This window comes from Zeus faber, assembly GCF_960531495.2.
Source record: "Zeus faber genome assembly, chromosome: 5".
NCBI lineage: Eukaryota > Metazoa > Chordata > Actinopteri > Zeiformes > Zeidae > Zeus > Zeus faber.
Window position 1 is genome coordinate 28,482,029 of NC_137192.1, and position 17,811 is coordinate 28,499,839.

Here is a 17,811-nt window from a genome sequence, read left to right on the forward strand (position 1 = left end):
CGAACCACTTTGTTTCAGAGGTTACCGATCGCTATAGATGTGCATGAAGCATTTATTTGGTCGTTCAAAAATTCATTGGGAACTACAAGAAAAATTCACGGCCAGCCATGAATTTTCCATGTCTCCACTTAAATATTAGATGTCTGCAGGCTACGGCGGTTTTACCCGATAATGACTGTTTCCAGCCCGGTAAGATAAGGTAAGACATCAGGAAACATTACAAACATGTTTTATTAAAGCACATGCAAAGAAGATTGACATTACATGTCTGGTGTTGGTACTTTCAATTCTGTATTTCATACAAGTGGAGGATGAAATTCCAAACCTTCATTCACGTGGAACACGGCGCAATAAGAGCCGTTAAAGCACCAAAGCCCCATTGAGGCTCGTGTTGAACCATGTCGAAAAGCAACACGGTGCGAGACAGAAATAGTCCGGGACTATTACCCCGGCTCATGGGCAGAGTGAGACGGCTAAAAATAAGTGGTTATGGTGAAACCAAAGAGACCACCACCCCAAAATAAAAATAAAAAACAGACTGAGGTCATCAACACTTATCAGGAACAAATGCAGTGATCAAATTAAATCACTTAAATCCAATACAGTGGTCGACTAGACATGGATTTAATTTCATTAACATCTCAAATTTGATTTGGGATGCCAAAGTTACCAGTCTGAACAATCTTCAATTTATGACTATTCTCTAGTCTATTCTCATTATTTTCATGGTTACTCCCAATAAATTAGTTAGCTTATTATATTCAAATATGAATGACTTAATGTCTTTACTTATGAAGCTACATTGGACGGTTTAGTTGAATTTAAGACACTTCGAGCACCTGAGAACAAAAGCTTTTCCTGAGAAACCGTATAAACGACCTGATGCGCCACGACGCGGTGTTTGCCAACGCCATCGCTCTCACGCCGGCGGGTTTGTGCCGAGTTTGAGAGGTGAGGCGGATCAGGTGTCACGCTCTCACACTGACACGCAACGCCCGACTCGCTGAAAACCCCACCCAGGAGGAGGGAGGGCGGAGGAGAGACGCCGCAGTCCGAGGAGCCGGACCCTGGGAGAGGGGACCCCGAGGGCTTCATCGACGTAGTATTGAGGCGCTAAAACACCCCCCTCCCCCCTCCCGCCACCGCAGAGCGTTGGCGAAGCCGGACGGCCGCCTTGAACCACGATCCCGCGGGAACACATTCACACAAAGCAGAAGCAAAACCTTCGGCGGAGGAAAACATTCAAACCTGTCCTTACAATATTCACAGTTTGCATTTTCCCTTTTTTCACACGTAAAAAAAAACAAAAAACAAAAAAAGAAACATCAACTCTTTAAATTCATTGCTTTGTTATTCGGCGATAGCGCGTCACGTCCACACGATTAAGTTATAGGAAATGGCAACTGTGAAAGCAATCCTTTGTGGTGTTACAGTTTGACGTTAAAATGTTGGTTAAAAGCTCTCGCGTCTCACGTTGATGGAGAACGCTTTCCACTCTCTAGTTGAATCCCAGCAATCAACACAAACACGTGGAAGTTGTCTTACGAGCCGGCCGGGGGACTGGCTGCCCTGCGCCGCAAAGCCTTCCGTCTCTGAAGCTAAAACCATATAAAATAGGCGATTTCATCCAGGTCCACAGGATAGTCGGTGAGATGCAGTGGTTTCTTAATATCAAATCGTTCGCCCTTGTAGCTTTGCCAGCGGCCAGCGGGGAGGTAGATGTCCCGCTCCTGCTTGCCGGGCTCCAGCACCGGCGCTATCATGAGATCGTCCCCGATGAGGAACTGAGAGTCGATCTTGTAGGCCGTCTCGTCCCCCGTGGCGATCCACCACAAAGGCCGTATGATGGGGTCCCCCGTGTTGAGCACCTCGCCGGCCAGCTCCAGGACCCGCGGCGCCACGATGCTCTCGTGGAGCGCTGTGTACTTGAGAGCGATCTCCACCACCTCGTCGTCATACTCCCAGGGCGGGATGGAGAACTGCATGGAGGGCATGAAGGCCGACAGCTCCAGCCAGCGGATGTAGAGCTCTCGATCGGGCAGCGCGCCGTTCCCAACGGTGCGGTTGGCGTAGGCGTTGCCTCCGATCATGTCCGGCAGAATGAACTGATAACCCAGGATGCTGATGGTGAGAACCGTGGGTATGAGGGACTTGAGTCCCATCTCGTACCCCCAAACAGAATCTCTGTCGATGGGCCTGAAGAAGCATGATATGTTCTGGGACTGGTAGCCGCTGCGCAGCTCGGCCCGGTCCTTGTAGGGAATAGCCATCTCCGTGTAACGTCTGGTGAAAGTGCTCGGGTCCCGAATTGGAGTTTTGGTACTGAATTTCCAGGGCAGGTAATTTGTCTCGCCGGCGTCAAATTTAAACGACGACACCCCATACTTGGAGCGCAGCAAACGCAGGTGGGAGGAAAACCAATCACGGGCTTCGGGATTTGTGAAGTCCAGAATACCCCCGATCCCGTTCCACCAGCGTACCAAGGCCGGCAACTGCCCGGTGGGTTCCCGGACAAACAGCCCCTTCTGCACACAGGTATGGAAGTTGTCCGAGTCATAGTTCACAAATGGGTGGATCCAGACGGACACCAGGAATCCATCTGTTTTCAGCTTTTGGAACATGGCCGAAGCATTGGGGAACTTGACAGGGTCAAACTGGAATTCCCCATACCGGCGGGTGTACCGGTCATCCAGTTCCAGGTGACTGCAGTTGAAGCCATGCTTTCGGATGTTTGCCGCATACGCCAAGACTTTCTCTTGGTCGATGTCGGTCTTGTGCAGCGCCCAGGTGGACCAAATGGGATGGCGAAACATGGCCTTGGCCGGTACATTGTTTGGTTTGGTGAAGTACCTGCGCACCATGTACTTGTGAATAGAGGTAACGTCTAAGGCCACACACACTCGGTAGCTGAGCTCGGCACACGGCGCTTCCCCGAAACCCGGCTTGAAGGGACTGTCTTGGTATCGCGCCTGGAAGTGCATCGTCTTCTCCGTGTCGTTCCATCCCAGGTGAAAAGGCACAGAGCTATTGATTTTAATGGCCGTGGCATTGGATGAAAGCCAATAACTCTCTAGAATTCCACCAAATTCATTTCGATTTGAATAGATGTCGCTGGTAACAAACGGCTTGGGCCTCTGTTGACCGGAGATGGATATGGGCCAGTGCTGAATGGCAGAAACCGCGCCGCCGTACCAGTGTGCAAATTTGTAGGTCATGGCGTGCTCAACGGGAATGTCGGGGACCAGTTCCTCCCAGCGCACGCGGTAGCACTGCACGGTATCCTTGGGCCGCACGGTCTCGATAAAAAAGTTGAGTTTTCGGTCGGTGGTGCGCTCGCAGCTCAGCATCTCACCCTCTTTAGAGCAAGAATCTAAATCCAGAGTCCCAGACCTGCCGAAAAGTACAAGGATTACAGACCAAAATGATAGAAAAGCACTAAAAAAAATGTGCCGGCCCGTACGGCAACACTGTGGAATAGCAGACTATGACACCGAATCTGTATCGTGCATCCAGTACCAACCTGAAGTCCATCCTGAAGACGATGGCACCGCCCTGGTTGCGGATGATGTAGCCATCCTTATTGAGGTCCAGCAGCTGTGTCTTGAGCAACTCGGCCTTGCGGAGCGAGGCGATGTAGTAGCACCAGGCCGTCACCGCTGCGATCACCAGGACCAAGCCTATGACTCCGGCCCCAACCAAGGGCCGAGTGTCCTTGGTGCGCTTCTGCTTGGGGATAACATCTGTTATGGTGCCCCCCGCCCCCCCCGGCACCACCTGGTACATGGCTGGTCTTCAGCGGTTGTCGGATGATATTCTCTGGTTGGCCAGGCGTGACACTGGAGGCTTTATGGTCTTTTCTCGGCTCCTGCCTTCTCACCTGGCTGTAAGGAGAGAAAGGAAATGTGGCTTTTAAGCCTCGTCTCGAGTTGTTATGGTAAAACTTGATGAAATGTCCCAGTAGCTTCCCACAACATAAGACTTAAAGTGTCGGTATAGAGCCGCGCTCAGTGCTGCTGCCACAAGTCCTGTCTGCGTGGAGTTTGCACGTTCCGACCTAATTTCCATGGGCTCCCCGCGGTCCCGTTTCCTTCCACTTCCACAAGACACGCAGGTCGGGCTTATTTGAGACTAAACTGCCAACAAACTCCAAACCAATCCCTCCCCTCCCACCACCAGAAGACATGCACGTCGGGGTTAATGTCAACATGCCGGGGCGGATCCTCCGGGTCATGGAGGGTGCCGGCGTGTACGTCGCCGCTTCTCCAATCCCGGTCACAAGACTCTCCTCGTGGTGTGACAGTGTGTGTGTGCGTGTGTTGAACGGCGCTATAGAAATTAAATTAAAAATAACGCAGAGAAAACAAAAATGCGTCTTTATATTTGTCTATTGTATATGTGACATGCTGCATGCTCGTCTGTCTGTATTTGTATGTAGAACTAAAAGTGTCATCACTATAAAATGCGCAAAGAAAATCATAAACAATGAAAAAACAGCTCTGTCTACGAAGACGTCCCCTGTTTAATTTGGGCACAAAAGAATCTAAAAACTCACAGAACCCAACCTCTATTTATGTTTTTATTTTAAATATATATGTTATCGTCATTGTTGATGTGGTTATGACTGTGATTACATGTTTTGTTGTTCCTACATATTTATGCATGTTGACCTGACAATTTCTATGAAAAAAACAAACATGGTACGACTTTAAAATGGCAAATAAACACGTCGGTGTTCCTCTCTCCATAGTTCCCTTCATTTGGCTGCGCCTGACGGTGCCTGGACAACTCTTGGCGGCGCTTAACAAACAAGGTGCAAACTTTTAGGGTTGGGCTGTGCTTTCAGAGGCGGGCAGAGGGAGAGCTCGCAGCGGTGATTCAAATGCAGCGTCCAAACCACAACACTCATTTGTATGGAAGGAAGTGAGAGCTCAGCGGCGAGAAAGGGAAGCGATTTAGGCCGAGGAGCTCTGGCAAGCGCCAAGGTGGGGGAGAGAGAGAGAGGACGGGAGCCCAACACCCCCCTCCGCCGCCTCCTCCTCCAGCGAGGGGGACGAACGGCCCCCACACACGGGGGGTGGGACCGGTCGGGCCCCGGAGAGCTCCAACGGCCCGCGCGTCAAAACAGGCGCTTGAGACGCAGAGGGGTCGGGCGATGAAGGCGAGGGCGTCTCGGTCCGGCACTCATTTGGAATAGACACGCATGACCTCCTCCCGTCGGCGGAGACGGAGACGAAGCTGTGATCTATTATGGGTAATTAAAGGGCTGCTGGTGGTTACTGCAGCACTAGCACATCACAGCAGATTAGACGGGGAGGCGTGGGAGCAGGGCCTCCTCCCGCCTCCCGCGCTGCTGACGAGTCCGAACCGCAGTCGTCCCGCCACCATCCTGCCCGGCAACCGGGCTCGATAATAAATGATGCTTACTATTAATTAGCAAACTAATGGACTAATTCTGTGTGTTCAACCGGCCTTGGTATTGATTTTTCCCACCACAACAGAAGCGATAACGCAGACCCCTCTCCGGCACTCAGCCGTGGGTCTCGCTGGGTATCTGGCTCAAGTCAATACATGGCAGGGCAGACTTTGACAGACTGTTCTGTCAACGGCTGTTAACGGAGAAGGGACTCAAAGACTCAAAGAATGGATGACTATTGGACATCCAACGGGTGACATTATTTTAAAAAAAAACTTTAAAAAAAAGCCTCTGTGAGCAGGAAAGAAATGTCAATAACAGAGCAGCGACGGGTGTTCGTGCGGGTTCACGTTCTGCCCTTTCAGCTCGTTCTTTATCTATGACGAAACGGGGGAAAACAAGCAGAGAAATGCTGATTCTCAGAGGCCCAGGACCGTCTCACAAACTCAACAACAACAACAACAGGGGGGGGGGGGGAGTGCGGGCGTCGTGTTTGTTGCGGGTACGTCGCACCGCAGCGGTGGAAAGTACCGAAGTACTTTTTTTTTTTCTTCCTTTTTGAGTATCCGCACGTACTTAAGTATATTCCGTTTGAGAGACTTTCCACTTTTACTGCACCGCAGTGCACTTCGAGGTAAACGTCTCCACTTTATTTTTCTTATTTTTATTTTTATTTTTATATATATATATATATTTCTCAAGCACTCATTTGAACTTTTCGTTTTGACCAGAACTGATATTTCTACACACGCCAGTTCAACCAGGGCGTCGCACTGGACACGACGAGGGAGATCTTCCCTGGAAGTTGTCGGAGTCAAACCCGGCGGCCTTTCAAGCACACGAGCACGGACGCCGAACGTGGTTTTCCTTCTGGCGCTTGTACTCGGGCCGCCGCGGTCACACGGCCACTCACACGGCGGCACGCAACGCCGCGACCGTCGGCGGTGACCGAGTACCACCCGAAAAGCGTCTTTTCTCTTAGTTTTCCTCCTTTTCTCCCCCCCCCCGTTCGTCCGGCCGGTACCGGTCCGAAGGAAAGCGGGTCCGAAGCCCCGCGCAATCAGCGCACGCGTCTTAAAGAATCCCGTTATGTCCACGCGTCCCCCCCGCGGGCTCTGGAACGTCTGACCGCTGATCACCAGCGAGTATCCCGGCACCGCATCTTGGCTTCAGGCGGTACTAGCTCCGGGGGGGGGGTTGGCTCGGGTTTGTTGTTGTTGTTGTTGTTGCTGTTCGTTTTTGGGGTTGTTGTTGTTGTTTTTTTTCCTTACCTCGCGTCCCGGCTCTCCTCTCCCCCCGCGGAGCTGCTCGGGGCTCGGTTCCTCCCAGGACGGGGCGCGCCGCACCCGCTGACCGCACCGAGTACCGCGGCGCGCGCGCGGTGCATGCCGGGAGGTGGAGTCCGGCCGTGCCGCGCTCGGACCGGGACGGCGGCGAGGACTGCGGGGCGTCTGATAAAAGGTCATTAACACCCGGAGGAGTTCCATCATTGTTACAGTTATTATAATTCCACAGCAATAATGAAAATAAAGATATTATTATTTAACATATACGGTATATATGATTGATTATTATCTAGGGGTCCAGCCCGTAATAATAATAATAATAATAAAGAGTTTACGTCTTGCTTGAGGCGGTATGTCTCAAACACCTCATGACTTGAAGTTTCATCCACACGCGGAGCAGAAACGACTGGAAAAACCTGACCAAATCGGATCGATATCGCAGACAGGGTTTCAATGCATTCCGCGCCTCAGTATGTGCGGCTAAAACGATCCGGAAGACATACTTTGGCGTAGGCTACGGACGCGGCCTGAGGTGTCGTTTGGGCCGCTATGTCAGAAACATCTCGGGGTTTTAAATTTCATCCAAATCGGTCCGCACCCGGAGCGGCCATTAGTGGAAAACCGAACAACTTTGACCCGAAATATTCAGCCGGCCCTGCTTAACTGACACGTCACTATTCTTAAACTGAAGGAGATGGGATTTGATTACAGATTCTGGTTAAGAATTTACATTGGACCATTGTGGTTCTGTATTGGTTCGACATTACAAATTACATTGCAAAATTACGTGAATATTTATGTACTGTCTTACCTGGTAGATGTCTGTAGATCTGTCCTGTTGCTATTTTATCTCTTTGGTCCCCATTACTTTGCCAAATAAATGAAAGATACAATAAACAGTAATGCACAAAAACTTTGAATCCACTGGAATGTGCAACTGAGTGATGCGTTCATGTGATGAACGGCGAGACGTCGTAAAAATAGGAGCTGTGCAATGGTTACTCACAGAAATACCACAACGTTTTTGGTATTTCATGGAAATAAAAAAAATAAATGATTGAAAATGTAATCCGAGGGAAAGAGTCAACAATTTAATTACGTAAACTAGACTGCCATCGTGAATCTATGCGAATAAATCATAATTGACGTATGCGAGACACAACGTCACCTACCATCACTGAGACCCCAGATGTACCAACATAAACAAGGTAAGTCATAACAATGAAAACATTTAGTTTAAAGTAAAGAATAAACAACTTTTTTTTAAATAAACGTCATGTATAAACATTTCCCCACACCTAAACTAAACAAGCTTCAATGAAAAAATAGATTTTTGTTTGTAGTATTGACAAGTTCTTCCATAATAATTCTAATGCCAAATTAATGTTAAAGTTCCATAAATGCTGTCTGCATTACAATATAGATAAGTACTCTATTAAACTGAATTTGACAATTGTACATCACCTATGTTAAAAGTACAATAAAGTAGTAACTACAAATAACATGTGTTAATATATTTCTAAAATTAAATGTATTTATTATTATTGTTATGAAAAGTAATTACAAAAGTTTGTTTTTGTTATCGTTCCAGATGCCGAAAAATTGGCGAAAATCGAAGACAGTAAAGAACCTGTTGTCCAAAAAAAAAAAGTCCAAAAATCCTGAAGTCCAAAAATGATCTTGACGACTAGATTTTGATGCATTACAAAAAAAAATAAAAAATAAATGTAACGCGTGCCCAAAATTAATAAACTGGACCTCGTGTATTGCTGTCTGCAGCTTTTTTTATTATTATTTGTATTATTATATCGCAGCAATTGCACCAATGGCAACAATGGGATCAATTGAAGACAAAATGAAGACAAAAACCAGCAAAAACAATAGGGTTCCAGCCCTTTTTCACATTTCATTGACATGTGATAGTGTCCAGAAGAATAACAATTTCAGCAAAAACAATAGCCAGAGCCAACCACAGATATACCATTATCATGTCACAAAGCAGCTCGCCTTACCACCACCCGGTAACTTGCTTGTCTAATAAAAATGATTTAATTATTTCTTTATATTATTTAAATAATTGTTAATTATATAAATGTGTAATTAATACATTATCATTAATAAATCACATTTATTGGAGAACAAAAGCTCTGACAAAGCGACGTGATGGGACAGTGTGTGCCGATTTAACGAAGGGATTCGGACACAAACTCGGGGTGTATGACGTAGTGTCCGGCCTGGTAGGGCTTCACCACATGGAAGCAGCTGTGTCCACCGCTGGAGCGAAACATAGGAAAGAAACGAAAAAAACTAAATCACACTGTTCATTATTTTTCACGGCATACAATAACTAGGCTTGTGTGGAGGAAATAACGCCGTCAACCATGAATCCAGTGTGTTGCTGGAGCGGTAGGTCCAGTGGTCTGCGTGTGAAGGATGGTGTTGATCTGCAGTGTGGAGTCGCCTCTGAGGTTTGGTGGTCGGCTGCCTGGTAAAAAGAAATGTACCTCATTTTATGCTGTCGCCTCAAGAACTGCACGTTTATGTTCAACCATTGACACATTCTCACGAAATGCCGGAATTTCTGTCATGCCTGTTGTTTTTTTTCAGATTGTCATGACCCGACTCACACGGACGGTTGATGACCTGATAGGCCGACCGTGTTTAACGTGACTGAAAACAATGTCAATCAGTTTGATGGGCCGCGTACCGGGTCAAAGGTCACACATAAGGACGGGAGCCATTGACCCACCTGCGTCCTTGATTCATAATCCTCTGCCCCGGCTCACGCTGGGACGACCTAAACAAACCAAGTCGACAGCAAAGAGTGACAATTTCAAGTTCAAGTTCAAGTTCAAGAGATTATTTGTCACATACATATACATACGTTCATACATATATGCAGTGAAATTTTCAGCAAATAGAGCCAAAACAAATATTGCATCCTCAGTTGTCAGGATATTCGATTTTATTTAAATCGATTTATAGAGTAATTCCCAAAATGTATGCATTGGTCCAGGTGATTCAATTATTATCTTTTTTCCCAATACCTTTGCATGTTCCTCAATGGGGTTTGAACTTGGCCGTCTATAGTAGTTGTGGACCTGGGATGTAGTTTGTGCCTTTTACCAGCAGAGGGCACTTCATACGTCGCTGATGAACTGGCAGCAGGTATACAGGGTAATTTGCCAGTGACAGTAGTGTTCAAATGATGAGCCGCTCGAGCGTCTTCGGAGGGAGAGGAGAGAAAGTGGAAGGTCAGGGGAAAAGCCGTCATCTCAAATTTGCTCCATACACACATGCGCTTTTTGTAATGCACAGGTATACGTATGTCTGTACACAGACCTCGACTATGGAAGCCGAGGGGGGGGAATAGAGGTCGGCCTACGCCCATGGGCAACGCCTGGGAGGGTCTGTTGGTTGGCTGCAGTCTGCGGGGAAAGAGGAAGTCCTGGAGAGGACGGAGGCAGAGGACGGAGGGAGAGGACGGAGGCAGAGAGAGAGAGAGAGAGAATTAACAAAAGCGAAGGAGAGATGGAGATCATAGCGCTTCCACATCCCTGTGATGGATGTTTCTCTGCATCGTAACTTCCAGTACACTACTGCATGACATCACATCACCTCAAAGACGGCAAAGGGTCATTAGCGAGTCTTCATTTAGTAACCCTCCAAAATAAAACATTTTCCTGTGAAACTCTCCTTTGGATGCATTGGTAAGATACCGCCACATCAACAAAAACATGATAATTCAGAATGGGTTTCAAAGAGAGACACAAATACATTCTTTAATGAATACACCTTTATTTTCTATTTGACACAGGACAATTTCTATCATTTCTACCGTTGTGGGAATAATTATGAATGCCATATTCTGAGTTGCATCAAATAAACCAAAATGATAGTCACTTTTTTTGTACCCTACTGTTTGTAGGCCACTATGTGCGTGTGTAAAGCGACCTTGGGTCCCTTGGAAGGCGTTCTATAAATTAAAGCCATTATTATTATTACTAATATTATAATTATTAAATTTACTTTTTTATTATTATTATTATTATTATTATTATTATTAAATTTACTATTTTATTATTATTATTATTATCAATATTAGTCATCTTGTTCACACTGGGTGAGGTCAGGTCGGGTGATCTCTCCAGAAGGAAAGACAGTCATGGAGGGGAGGCTCTGAATAATAGATGCGATGCAGCTTCCTGCCACCCCCACCCCCCCAGCTACACCAATTAGCAGAAGAGGTCCCCGTCTGGACCTAATGAAGAGCCGCCACGCAGGGGGTCGGACGACAATAATGTGACCCGAGAGGTGCCGTGTGACCCCACTTGACCCCACTTGAACCCAGTCGGAATGATTTAGCTTCGTCCTTCGAATATTTAATGATGTATTGAAAACGTATATGAAAACGGACCAAGGGTAAAATCCAACTCTGAAACGTTTTCGTTTTTTTCCTCCACCCTTTTCGAAAAAGCTTCTTTCCACTGCTTACCGGCTGGGGGTGGGGGTTGTTCCTGCGGGTCGATGAGGAGGGCCGGGCCCGGGCCGGAGACCCTCCGCCGGGGGAGGCAAACTGCTCCGAGTACGTGCTGATCTGGACCTGGGGACCCATCTTCCTTCTTCCTCCTCGATTATTTCCCAAGGTTCTGCCTCCCAGGTTCTGCCTCTGAGGTTCTGCTTCCGAGGTTCTGCCTCAGGAACAGTCCATCTCCACCACAGACTTCATAATAAAGTCGTCCCTCCTCCCCCTGTCTCACCCGGTGGCTCCTCCCCGTCTCCCCTCAGCTCTCTTTTTCTGCACCTTTCTCACTTGACATGCTGCACCAGTTTCCTGGTTTGACGTGACTACAATGGCCTTTTAACGCTGTTTCCTCGCGCGGCTGACGGTGGCATCCAAATTGGGGGCAGAAAAACGTGGCTACGATCCAAGTACAGTCATAAGTTGAAGCGTAAAAAAAAAACAGAGCAGTGTCCCAGCCTGACCCAGATCGTCCTCAGCCCTCCGCATCGCCTTCGCTCTCCGCCGCTAATCCACCCCCACCCACCCCACAGCACGGTTCAGTCAGCCTGCGGCCCCCCCACAGAGACAAACACACCTCGGTTTACCTATCATTACGCAGGTCCGTGCAAAGCTCCCAGCAAACACCTCGAGCCCCGAGGATCCCACCCCCAGCGGTGCAGCCGTCTTGTAGTTAACACCGAATCAATCTTACGAGGGCCAAGGAAAACGGAGCATTTTAAGACCCCCCCCCCAACGCTTCCCGTCGTCCAGGGTCACCTCTGTGCAGACTATATCTCCATCAATAATTGACCAAGTGTAATAGTGGTTTCTATGTGTCTTCGGCGTTCTCTCAGGGTCCCGGCTGTTTGTCTCCCTGCGCGCTGCTCCAGTCCAGGCAACGCACGGCACAGCAGGGGGGCCCCCGGGCTAATGATTGTAACCCTGTATCAGCAACCAGGGGATGATTAGATGTTTAAAACAAGACCCAGGTCAGAGCTCCAGCTGCAGCGCGTTGCTTGCTTTATTTGTTTATTTTATTTGGGGGGAGGGGAGGTGGGTGACATATTCTGCCTTCACATCAATCTATTAGAAAAACATTTCAATGCATTGTTATCAGCACATTTTATTGAAAATACTACAAAATAATATTTTTTTTTGTTTATATGTCCGTTTCAACGCACGTTGCGGAAATCGAACCTCCATCCGTTCCACATTACCCCCGATTGCGCAGAACCGCAACGTCCAGAGGGGGCAGCGGAGAGTTTCCGCCGACAGAGCGGCGGTCCTGGTGTCTCCGCCGCGGCGCTCACTGATGCTTGGATTTCACCGCCGCTTTGAGTCGGGTGTAGAGATAGCCGCAACTCTGCAAAAGAAACGGAGGGCGTTGAGCGCCCGGCGTCTCGTGACTCAATCGCGACACGCGGTGCACGGATTGGAGTCGTTGGGACGCTTACCTGGATGGCGTAGTAAACGATGCCCAAATAAGCGGCGATGCAGCCCCCCAGGAAGAGGTCGAAGGCCGCCGGCTTCACCCTGCCGCCGCAAAGGACGTCACATTTTAACAAGGTTTGCCCGCAACACCATGGAGAGGACAAGGTTTTCTATTTCTTTACCTGTACATCATTATAGGCTGATTCATCTGCTCGAAAAACGTCATATCAGGGTCTCTGGAAAATAGCGAATTGTTTAATCTGACGTGATGTTCTGGCTCTCGGTACGAGTCCTACGTACCCATCGATAAGAGAGAGTTGGTGCGTTACACCCGGGGAGTCCGTCCTACTGTTCTACCTTTTGTCCTGTCGGAAGGTGTGCCGGTGCACCTGCATCAGGTAGCGTCTCAACTCGTGCTCCAGGGTGTTGACCAGCAGGATGGGTCCGGGCTCCTTGTCCAGCAGCTGCGCGGCCCGGGGGACGGAGGTCAGCGACGCCATCAGGCTGGACAGGCGACTGTCCTGGAAGTCCTGGGGGGGAGACGCCCGCGGAACACACCCAAATTTGAAGCGGCGGATCCCGGGGGACGAGTCCGACCGAAAAAAGCCGCAGAGCACTTTGAAGCGAGGGCAACCGCTAGACACACAAGACAGTGCGGCGGCGTCGGCACCGGCGGACTCACCATTTGGCCCTTGAACACCTGGATGTCTTTCGGGGAACCCTGGGGGGAGAGGGCGGGAAACGGCGAGTTAGTCCGAACGGCCCGCGCCCACGCTGATACTGGAGTGTTCAGAGCGCGTCAGCTACTCCAAAAAAGCTTTTGGAAAGCCGGTAATCACCTTGTCAGAGAGGTTGTACATGAACCGCGCCAAGGATTCGGCGATGATGACGCCGTTCCGTTTCAGTTTCCTAAAATCCACGTGGGACCTGTTTGGAGGACATCGCACGTCAGGGCGGAGTCACACCTCAGATCACAGGGGGGCGGGCGGAGCCGTTCGCGAGCCTCACATGGTGTCCAGGATGGAGCCCCGGAGCTCGGATTTGGGGTCGTCCAGGTGGGAGAGGGTGAACCCCGGGATCCTGCGCAGGCCGTAGCACTCGTGCTCCCACGCCACCGCCGTGTCCACCAGGTTGATCTTCTTATGGACCATTTCCAGATTGACCCAGGAGAACCTTGAAGACACCACCTGCACAAGGACGAGTCGTCGAAATTACAGGGCAGAGCGATGTGGAGGTGACTACATGGAGCTACACTGGGTGGACTGAATCCTCTCATCTGGACGAGGGAGGTCATAGGAAGTAGTCACAGTATATGCAGAGCTTTTATTTTATAGTTTATTTATTTTTCATATATCTTTTTATCTAGATTTTTGGGGGAATATTAATTGTTGATACAGTTGTTGAGTGTTTATTTTTAATTATTGTATATTGCAAAAGAACATTTTTAGGATTCATTTGATTAAGAATTTTCTTTTTTATAACTTAATTTTTTTGATGTATTTAAATTATTATTTTTTAAATGTTAAGTTCATTATATATTGTATTTGTTGTTTATTTATTTTCTTTTATTCTATTTCTTCATTATTATTGCCTATTGTTTTGGATGTGAGCGACTGTAACACCACAATTCAAAGTAGAAAATGAGAGGCGTTACCTCCTCCAGCTGCCGTATGAACGCGTACATAGGCGTGTCCGGTTTGGGAGGCCGAGACACGTGCATGTGGAGGGCGTCGCCGTTTGCCAGGGTGTCCAAACACAAAACAAACGCTACGTTGTCATGGAGAAGACTGGACTCTGCTCGGGGCGAAAAACCAACATGTGGGTGAGAAGATATCGTACCGTTTTGATGGGGAATGCCCATCTATTGGGCTGATCTCAGGAAAAAAAAAAAACTATCTTTTTTTTATATCTTATTGTTATAATACAGTCAGAAAATAAATAAAAATGCATTTTTAACCAGCATGGTCCAGATTCTCCTCAATCCACCTCTTGGTGCCCAAGAAGTTGTATTTGCCTCCTCCGGTCAGGGAGAACATCAAGTGAAATCTGATCAAATTCAAACAAAACATTTACACCGAGGTAGTGATGTGATTCCTGTTTGAGCCATCCATACAACAAAAACAATAATGATGACAATGACGAGTGTCGTTTTTGTGTGTTGTGTTCAGAATATGACTCTGAACTTACGGAGGTCTGGTGCCGGGGCTGCTGTAGAGTTTTTGGAAGAGGCGAGCCAGCTCCAGCAGAATTGTGACTCCACTGCCGTTTGAGTCCGCCCCATGTGACAACCACTGTCGCACATAAATACGAGCATACATCAACACACCACCACCACCACTGTCATCACTTTCAAAAGTTGCGCATATGATGGCATCGAGGGATCATAATGCCCCCGCAGGCACCGGGTACGGTGCGACATTCGACTCCGTCCCAATCTTCCTCACGCCCAGGAACCTCCCACAAAATGTGCCATCACTTCAATGGGACTAAAAACTCCCGCCCGTCCTGTGAGCTGCAGCCAAACGTTCGCGGCTACACACCCACGCTGCGAACAACGCCGTCTTTGCAGACCCCCGTGCGACAGGACGAGTCCGCCCCCGCACGCGGACTCACCGGAGCCAGGCCGTAGGCGTCGTAGTGGGCGGTGACGACGACGGTCGGGGGGTCGTCCCCGGCGCCGGGCAGAACTCCCTGAAACAACCCACCGACACGTGGAGGACAGGTTGCCGCGTCAGTGCGAAACGGAGCCTCTAACTTGACACGGACGCGAGAACCACACCCACCTCCAGCGTGACCAGCGTGGTGTCGGTGACGGCCTGGATGGGGCTGTTGCTGCTCACCAGGATCTGGAAGGCCGTGGCTGTGACCATGCTGCGAAGGACTGGGCGCAGCGCAAACAGAGGCCCAGCAAAACGGAGTGAGCGACTCACGGGATTCACTGTGCAAACTGAATTATTATTGAAGGAAATCAATCAAAAATCAATTTGTCCATTGATGAATTCCAGGCCTTGATATTGTTGACCGTATATAACGTCTTCCAGAGAGCTTCACCGTCGCTTCACCGACGCGACGGTTTTACACTGCATCAGTCGGCGAGTCCATCCATCCATCTCTTCATCCATCCATCCATGTCTTCATCCATCCATCCATCTCTTCATCCATCCATCCATGCATCCATCTCTTCATCCACCCATCTCTTCATCCATCCATCCATCTCTTCATCCATCCACCCATCTCTTCATCCATCCATCTCTTCATCCATCCACCCATCTCTTCGTCCATCCATCTCTTCATCCATCTCTTCATCCATCCATCTCTTCATCGATCCACCCCTCTCTTCATCCATCCATGCCCTCATCCATCCACCCATCTCTTCATCCATCCATCTCTTCACCCACCCATCAATCCATCTCTTCATCCACCCATCTCTTCATCCACCCATCAATCCATCTCTTCATCCATCCATCCATCTCTTCAGCCATCCACCCATCTCCTCATCATCCATCTCTTCATCATCCATCTCTTCATCCACCCATCCATCCATCTCTTCATCCATCCATCTATCCATCCATCTCCTCATCCATCTCTTCATCCATCCATCCATCCATCCATCGCTTCATCCATCCATCTCTTTATCCATCTCTTCATCATCCATCTCTTCGTCCATCCATCCATCTATCCACCTCTTCATTCATCCATCTCTTCATCCATCCATCTCCTCATCCTTCCATCCATCTCTTCATCCATCCATCCATCCTGTTCTCACCTCTGACGAATATGGAGGAGGTGCGTGAGGCGGCGGCCTGCTTCACCTCCTCGTACATGTAGAGGAGCTGCTCGTCCTCAGGGGCCACGTACACCGGCATGAGGGTCTCCTTCAGCAGGACCTCGCTCTCACTCACCATGAACGACTGGGACGAGGGAGGGAGAGGGTTCGCAGTGAAACATGTATCGAGGTCACAGAGAAACACCAGACGTTTGGAACATCATTTTACACCGACGCTACAGCATCCAGCCACCTGTACGGCGTCGAGGGGCACGGCCGAGGTGTTTCGGGGCAGCAGGATCAGGACCGCGGCGGCACTCTGCCTTTGGGCCTCGTGGTACTTCTCCGTGGTGAAGTCCCGGACCTTCATGACCACGCAGCGCCGCGTCAACACGGGCTCGTCCGACGACCGCACCTCTGCCACCACGATGGCCCCGCGGCAGCCTGAGCGGGGAGACAGAAGGACGGAGAGCTCAGCCCCAAGGTCACGCCCTGACGAGGGGAGACATGTTGGCAGGCGCCGCGAGGGGGACGCCATGTTTAATTACTAGTGACTCCACTCTGACCATGCCCCTTGTTATATTATCCCTCCATGAGGCAAGGTGAAAAGGTCACAACGGCGAACAGAAAAACATTACAAAACATTGAATTCTGATCCAGGGATTTAAAGCGAAAATCTATGAAATTATTGTGTTCAAGGAAATCCCAAATTTTATTATAAAGGAGTTCCCTTTAAACATTGAAAATTCTGTATCCCTCAATTAAACAGCAGTGCACAAACATGGTTACATACAAAAATGTTCTGTTGTTCCATCCCACGACAGCCTCCACGAGGGCGAGCTCACCGTGTTTGTGTGGCCCCAGGTTGTAGTGCTGCATCCGGTAGGCGGTGAACTCGTAGGAGGAGAGGGCAGTCAGGGCGGAGGCCCGCAGCGAGGGCACGCCCAGCAGCAGCAGAGCGGCCGCCAGGGTCCATCCCCCCAGAGACATGGTGCTGCGATCCTGGCACGGCGGGGTCGGTTGTTTGGTTAGAACCCGTGCGACAAACACCACTAATTCCACCCGCGATCCAATCCAGTGCCGTATTGTTATGGATTCGGTGAAGGGACTGTATCTCAGTTACAACCGCGCAGCTATATTGGGCGGCGTCAGTTTGAGGTAAAGACAGTGCGGCCACACGTTGATGGCACTCCACATCACAGCCCCCACGGGACCTATAGAGCCGTAACGACCCCCAGGGCCGGAGGTTGCACCAAGCCAAGCCGTCGACAAGGAGTTTCCTACTCTAGAGAACGGTTACTCACCGTCGTCCTGGACTCCTTCCTCCTGGGACCTCGGCTGTCTTGTGTTTCCGACTTCAGCGCTACTCCAAACTAACTCACTCCTGGGACTGGAAGGGCCAGCTTAGCCA

At 49.3% G+C, this 17,811-nt stretch overlaps 2 protein-coding genes across 2 annotated transcripts; both read right to left on the reverse strand.

Moving 5' to 3' along the window:
- Positions 1 to 222: 222 nt before the first annotated feature.
- On the reverse strand, positions 223 to 6,732 carry myorg (myogenesis regulating glycosidase). The gene is made up of 3 exons (XM_080001504.1): positions 6,685 to 6,732; positions 3,521 to 3,881; positions 223 to 3,390 (listed from the first exon to the last, which is right to left on the reverse strand). The coding sequence occupies exons 2-3, from the start codon at positions 3,781 to 3,783 to the stop codon at positions 1,599 to 1,601; spliced, it is 2,055 nt and encodes a 684-aa protein (XP_079857630.1). The 5' UTR covers positions 3,784 to 3,881; positions 6,685 to 6,732; the 3' UTR covers positions 223 to 1,598.
- A 5,777-nt stretch (positions 6,733 to 12,509) lies between these two features.
- LOC307230664 (BOS complex subunit ncln) lies at positions 12,510 to 17,390 on the reverse strand (the record flags this gene model as incomplete). Its single annotated transcript, XM_080001102.1, has 15 exons — positions 12,510 to 12,566; positions 12,658 to 12,736; positions 12,817 to 12,870; positions 12,992 to 13,164; positions 13,317 to 13,355; positions 13,474 to 13,561; positions 13,643 to 13,821; positions 14,289 to 14,428; positions 14,592 to 14,680; positions 14,822 to 14,925; positions 15,248 to 15,325; positions 15,418 to 15,515; positions 16,401 to 16,545; positions 16,654 to 16,844; positions 17,246 to 17,390. 15 exons carry the CDS (start codon positions 17,388 to 17,390, stop codon positions 12,510 to 12,512), a joined length of 1,659 nt encoding a protein of 552 aa, XP_079857228.1.
- Between the last annotated feature and the right edge of the window lie 421 nt (positions 17,391 to 17,811).